This window comes from Pempheris klunzingeri, chromosome 12 (assembly GCF_042242105.1).
Source record: "Pempheris klunzingeri isolate RE-2024b chromosome 12, fPemKlu1.hap1, whole genome shotgun sequence".
Lineage (NCBI taxonomy): Eukaryota > Metazoa > Chordata > Actinopteri > Acropomatiformes > Pempheridae > Pempheris > Pempheris klunzingeri.
Window position 1 is genome coordinate 23,723,018 of NC_092023.1, and position 6,052 is coordinate 23,729,069.

The 6,052-nt window shown below is 42.1% G+C and overlaps 1 protein-coding gene across 1 annotated transcript in view; it reads right to left on the minus strand.

The window, feature by feature from the left end:
* Window positions 1-2,307, minus strand: part of fancl (FA complementation group L) — a 27,670-nt gene extending 25,363 nt beyond the window's left edge. Inside the window, exons 1-5 of the mRNA XM_070840724.1 lie at window positions 2,063-2,307; window positions 1,495-1,553; window positions 1,253-1,313; window positions 655-711; window positions 242-339 (exon numbers count right to left, since the gene is read on the minus strand). Coding sequence (XP_070696825.1) covers window positions 242-339; window positions 655-711; window positions 1,253-1,313; window positions 1,495-1,553; window positions 2,063-2,149 — 362 coding nt within the window. The 5' untranslated portion in view covers window positions 2,150-2,307. The remainder of the gene's footprint in view (window positions 1-241; window positions 340-654; window positions 712-1,252; window positions 1,314-1,494; window positions 1,554-2,062) is intronic.
* Between the last annotated feature and the right edge of the window lie 3,745 nt (window positions 2,308-6,052).

The following is a 6,052-nucleotide window of genomic DNA, read 5'->3' on the forward strand; positions in this document are numbered from 1 at the left end:
AAGAAATATTTAGGAAAACACCAGTGGACTACTACAGCATACTGATGAAGATTTTTCATAAATGCATTTTTTCAGTCGTCAATATTTGCCACAAACAATACAGGTGAGCTATCTGTGGCACCTACAGCGGGAAAACATGGCAGTCACAGCCAAACTTTCCCAATATGTGACATCTTTTAGACTTATGTTCCTTTAAAACGCAGTTCCAGATAAAGTGGTAGCGTTCTTAATGGTTACTTACTTGACCCATCCAAGGGTCTCCATCTCAGAGATGAGCTGAGAGTAATACTGTGGAGGTGGGATGGAGCGGCACTCAGGACGGCTCTTCAGTCCCACTTCCTGCAGCGACAGAGAGAATGCTTCTTATTTTAAGCCCAGATTACTGTGCACATCATATCGCAACACATTCCTTCTATTAAACGCGAACAACATAAATACAGCAAAACTGAAGCAGGGCCAATAAGTCGTGTGTCTTTTCTCCGTGGCGAGCGCACAGGCTGTTACACTTTTCACCGATACAACAAAACATACACGTACATGTGTGCCTCACAATCACGGCTATAGATAGTGCCTGAAGGTTTCCATTTACTTCCTATTCATAAAGCAACAATGTCAAAGTGACCATGCTAACCACTGTGCCATTCTCCTCCTTACCAAGACAGTCTTCAGCTCCAGAATGAAACTGACAAGATCAGCCGACTGCTGCAGCCTCTACGAGAAGTCAAACAAGAGAGAAAAGACATCGCTGAATGGGAGGATAATGAAGTGACAGTGTCTATTTTTTTCCTCTAGCCAGCCATTCAAATCAAACACAGTGTTTGTGATTAATGGGGGCTGCCACCAGCTTTAATAATTAATGATAGCTTAAAGGCTGTGAAAATAATGAACTTTGCAGCCCGGGGTGAAATATCAATCTCATCCAAATAACCCTGAGGGGCCACATAACAAATAGGGACATTTTCCAGGCGATGTTAATTAAACAGTGAAAAATATTTTTCTCTGCTTCTGAGTGAGGGGAGCCTGATGGGTGACAGAGAGCAGAGGAACGACGGCAAGCACAATGAAGAACACAAAGGAGCCCAAATGACATGACAAAAAAAAAACAAAAAAAAACCCAATATAAAATACAGAACAATCAACCCAAACTTAGTAAGAGCTGGCAGGCACAACAGCAAAAATATTAAGGCTCAATTTGCAGCAAAATACATCAATAAAACCCAACAATTGGCTTGGTGCTGCACGCTGAGTTTACCTGCTTCACGATGTGCTCATACCCACGCAACAGGTGCTTTAACTGCCAGCAGCAGTGCAGCCTACGAGAACACAGACATGCACGGTTACAACAATGAAAATAGTGAATAAAACACAGCAGCTGTTTATGCAGCGGCTTATATTACTACATTATTGTGCACACTCCTCATAACCCCATACTTGCTCGAAATCTGGGATATCAATTTGCAACAGGGGTGTGATTGCCGTCAATATGATTCATACCTGGCCCGTTTGAGTTGCCCATCTGGCGGCAGCAGTATCCTTATTCTCAAGTCTCGGTCCTGCGAGGAAGAGAACAATATTGTAGTATTAACAGCAAATCTGGCAGTGTGTTTTCTCCACTGACAAATGGAACAATACAAGGTGTCTCTGTTTATCGGTGCAAGTGTTTAAGTGTGCACTGGGTATAACATCATGTTTCAACATATCTGGATCAGCAGGATCTTCAATTCAGTATGAACACACATATAAAGTAACAACTCTTCTATGTACAAATGTTGTGATTCACAGTCGCCTCACACACTAGTTAACTAACGTTACTGAAGCCTGACCTAGCAGTCTGACGGTAAGCTAAATGATGACAGTAAAGTTAATCTAAAGGTATGGAGGATCTCATATGTGCCGAATTTGCCATCGGCTCGTACACATTTAGGACAAGTGGGACATTTTACTCTATCAACTCTGTGAATTTGTCCATGTGGAGAAATGTTTAAATTGCTTAAGTCTTGAAAGTAGTTCGGACAGTAGTTGTTGACAGTGAGGAGAACACCCCACTGACACAGTGACTTACCTGGACTGTGACGAACCCGTCATAGACCGTTTTCTCTTTGTTGAGAGGTAAAAGCAGCGGGTTGTCTTTGACCAGCGAACCGTCCATCGCACTTACTTATCTTCAGACGTCACGTCAAACTTCCAGTCCTCTGTCAAACTGTTCCTGAGCGAAAGGCCGACAGAAGACCTGGTTTTCAATAACTCGAAAGCACGAACCTAACATTTGAACTTGACTACTTGAATTAACGTTGTTAAGTCGTAGAATTTGCCAAGAAGTCTTTCGTTTTTATCCAGGAAACAGTTGACAGAGTGGAGGCTCAGACCTCCTCAGCCCGCCATGACAAACAAAACGGCCAACGTCACGCGGCTGCCTTCAGTGACTCACCAAAAAATCGGAATCCCGGTTTGTGTTTGTGTGAAGCTCAGATGTCACAATGTGTAACTTACTTTTACTTTTGTGTCATGTGATTGCATATTCATTAAGTATCTTTTAGCTCAACATTCAGTGTTTACAAGGCCTGTTTATTTATAATTACTAAACAAAATTTGGTGCGATGTCTGATTTAGCACTTCTGACATGTTTTTTTTGTGTTGTTTTACTTAAAGTTTCATTAGCCGTGACATAAATAGCTGTCAAAAAATAACTTTTGGAGCAATTGATAGTCACTAGGAAGAGCTGAATAAAACTTCCCCTGCTCTTCTGCCTTTCACTAGGCTGATTTTTTTCTTCTACTGGTCAGTCTTGTTCCCTGCTCAGGTTATTAGTGAATGGGGTGAAGCACAGGGTCACAGGAGGAAGTTGTGACTGTGATTGAAAGCTGACTGAATGATGAATAACCACAGCACAGTCAAATTATGCTACGAAAATATGACCATAAAAATGTGATATGTGGTAAAAACAGAGCGAGCTTACTGGTGGCCTAAAGCTATGACATAGCGAGTGTTAAGATATTAATAAGATAGGAAGGCAGGTTTATGCAAATTCCAAATACTTATGTTGAGGTGTTTTAGGTGTCATCCTCAATTTATGAATGTCTCTCATTAAATGTCTTTCTCATTTTTGTCTCACTTTCACTTTCTTGTTTTTGAAATGATGTTGTAAAAGTTGACACCACTCTTTTGGGCAGGTATAAAGACAGACATGGAGAATCCCATCCTTATAAACTATTGGCATCTTTAATTTCATGAATTAACCAAAACCAAACTGATCCTTACGGGCTACCAGCTACATCTGATCATGCTACATCATACACTGTGGTTTGTTAGCCACTGGCTCTAATGTAATATAGCTTAAAATAGCGAAATTGGTACGACTTAATTAATGTGGCAAGTTTAGATAATAACTGATCTTCAAAGCTGATGCTTCAGGAAGTACACATTGCCAGCGAAAAGTTCTCTAGTTACACATCCAGCAGACACGGGAAGCAACATTAATGATCATTTGGGGTGTTTCTGGCCACCTGACGAATAGTTCTTTTTGCTCTGTTTTTGGTCTCCTCCAATTCCTTACTCTGCTAAATGCCCCGCTGGATTCACCAGCTAGTCTCTAGCTGTGTTTTCAGCTATTTGGTGCTGGGCTTCCTGCTGCAGCTACAGAAGAGTGAGATTTTTGTCCACTGTTGACAAAAATACTGATTAGTGTAGCTGAGGACGATTGTATGAACGCTACTGAATGGGCATTTATTTGCTTTTGGTTCTGACTCGGTCTTGGCCGCCATTTGGACTCGACACGGTCTTGAAACTGCACAGACTTGTCTCTGACTGCATGAATACAGCTCTGCAATTAAGTATCAACCAGTAGGTTCTTGTTTGGGCCAGAGAGAACCTTTGTGTGCACAAAACAGAATGAATACTAGAAGGTGATTTAAAGAGGGAAAACAATCAAATGGACGGCGTATGATTCTGGCTCATGCTTATTGTCAGTTGTTAACTTGCATCCATCAGCCAATGTCCTCCCTGTGCATAGAATTGCCTCAACATATGGCAAATGGAACTCTGGAGATATAGCAAATTCCCATTCTAATCCAATCAAAACATGATTACAACAAAAGCATACTCCAACAATGCACACTTGTCCTTCAGTTTCCCTTTGAGCCCATATTCATTCGTGGAGCTGTGAGGAGAGAATAGGAATGTGTGATTATACTGTATAGAGCTGCTGAGGGGAGTGTGTCAAAGCGTGCATGCCACACAATGTGCCTGGAGAGATTGATGTTTTTGTCATCCACCTGCTTCAAAGCTGTAAAAAGCCGGCTGATGCAAATAGAGAAACCTAGCCAGGCAAGCTCACAAACAAAAGAGGGAGAACCTCACTGCTCCTCTTTGCACATCTGTTTTGGAGGAATATCTGAGGTTTCTGTTGTGACGCACACTGGGCTCAAATGAACTCTGAATCTGAGTCTTGTGTCTGGGAGTGGGTAAGTGTTCAATGCCTTTTTTGTTCTCTTAGGGAAATGGGAACAATTTAAGGCTTTTTTTGTTTCGTTTTTTTTTTAATATGATGCATCGGCACAGTGGCAGTGAGAGAAGGAAGCAGCAGCAGCAGCAGCACCACTCTTCCCTCCCTCTCTCTCCCTCTCTCTCTCCTTCTCTCTCTCTGCCTCTCTCTGTTTGGCTCGCTCCCTCGTTCTTGTCATGGAGAGCAAATCTGCAGGCGTGCTGCACGGCCGGCTTTAATGGCATTCCAGTTGCAAAAAGGGCGTCAAAATGTAGCATCAGAGGATAGCAGAGGGGCAGATGCATATAGGCGGTGAGCTCTCTGTCGTCTCCTGTCTCTGTCTGCTTCTCCTTCTCTCTCTCTCTCTCTCTCTCTCTCTCTCTCTCTCTCTGTGTCTGACCGCTCTCCCTTCCGCTGCCTCCAGCGCCGGGCTCCGTCTGGGAGAGGAATGATCTATGGTGCTTTGTTTATCACTGGCCATGGTCACTTCTCTGGAATGCAATTGGCTGGAACTACACCGTGTGGGTCCTGCACCCTGCGTCTCTCTCTCTCTCTCTCTCTCTCTCTCCCTCTCTCTCTTTCTCTCTCTCTCTCTCTTTGAAGCAAGACATGAGCAGGGGTGCCTTGTCCAACGTGCCTTTTTATCTCTCTCTCGCTATGTTTTTTTTTCCTTCCTGGCGTTTTGCATGTATCTGAATGATAATGGAACGTATTGTTCCCTGGACCAGTGATTGATTGAACGGCTTGACAGCAAAATGTGTTGATGACATTCAAGAATGTGTGCATGCCCAGTTGTCGACTATCTTGCGTTTGTCCTTTTTGAACACCATTTTGGATATTTGTCTTTTTATTTATTTATTTTATCTATTTTTGGTGTGTTTTTTTATGTTTAATTTGAATAATATGCTGCATTAGTTTAACCACAGTGGGAGGGTTTGCAGCTTTTATTCTCTCTTTTCTCTCTCTTATTCCACTTAAAAAAATGAATTTCCACAAGTCAGATTTTTGTGCTCTTCTGAGACAAAGCATCCTCTTTTTATTGGGGATCTGTAATATGTCAGCACATTTGTCAATTTGTCACACAAATATACACTGTCAATCCTATCAAAGTCTTAGATGTTGTGCACTAAATAGTAATGTTTTCTTTTCTTTTTTCTGTGCCGGCTACATTGCATAAAGGATTAACTGACACATTAACGCAATTAAAAATACACACCCGCTCATTTTTTTTTAGCCTTTACATATTACGCACATTAGAAGTTTCTATTTTTAGGTTCCTTATCAACTCTTTTTAAAACATATCTAATGCATGCATCAGGGTTTATGTTTGGGCAGAGCTGAAACCATGAATTATTACGGGGCACACGTGCTGACTTGACAACAGCCACCAACTATCACTTTTCTCTCCAAGTATGTTTACGAGTATGTGTGTGTGTGTGTGTGTGTGTGTGTGTGTGTGTGTGTGTGTGTGTGTGTGTGTGCGTTTAGATAAATGGGAGCACGGTGTGTGAAGTCTTAGCCGTGGATTACAGGCCTCACAGATAGGCTTGTATCCAGACTGCTGTCTGACAT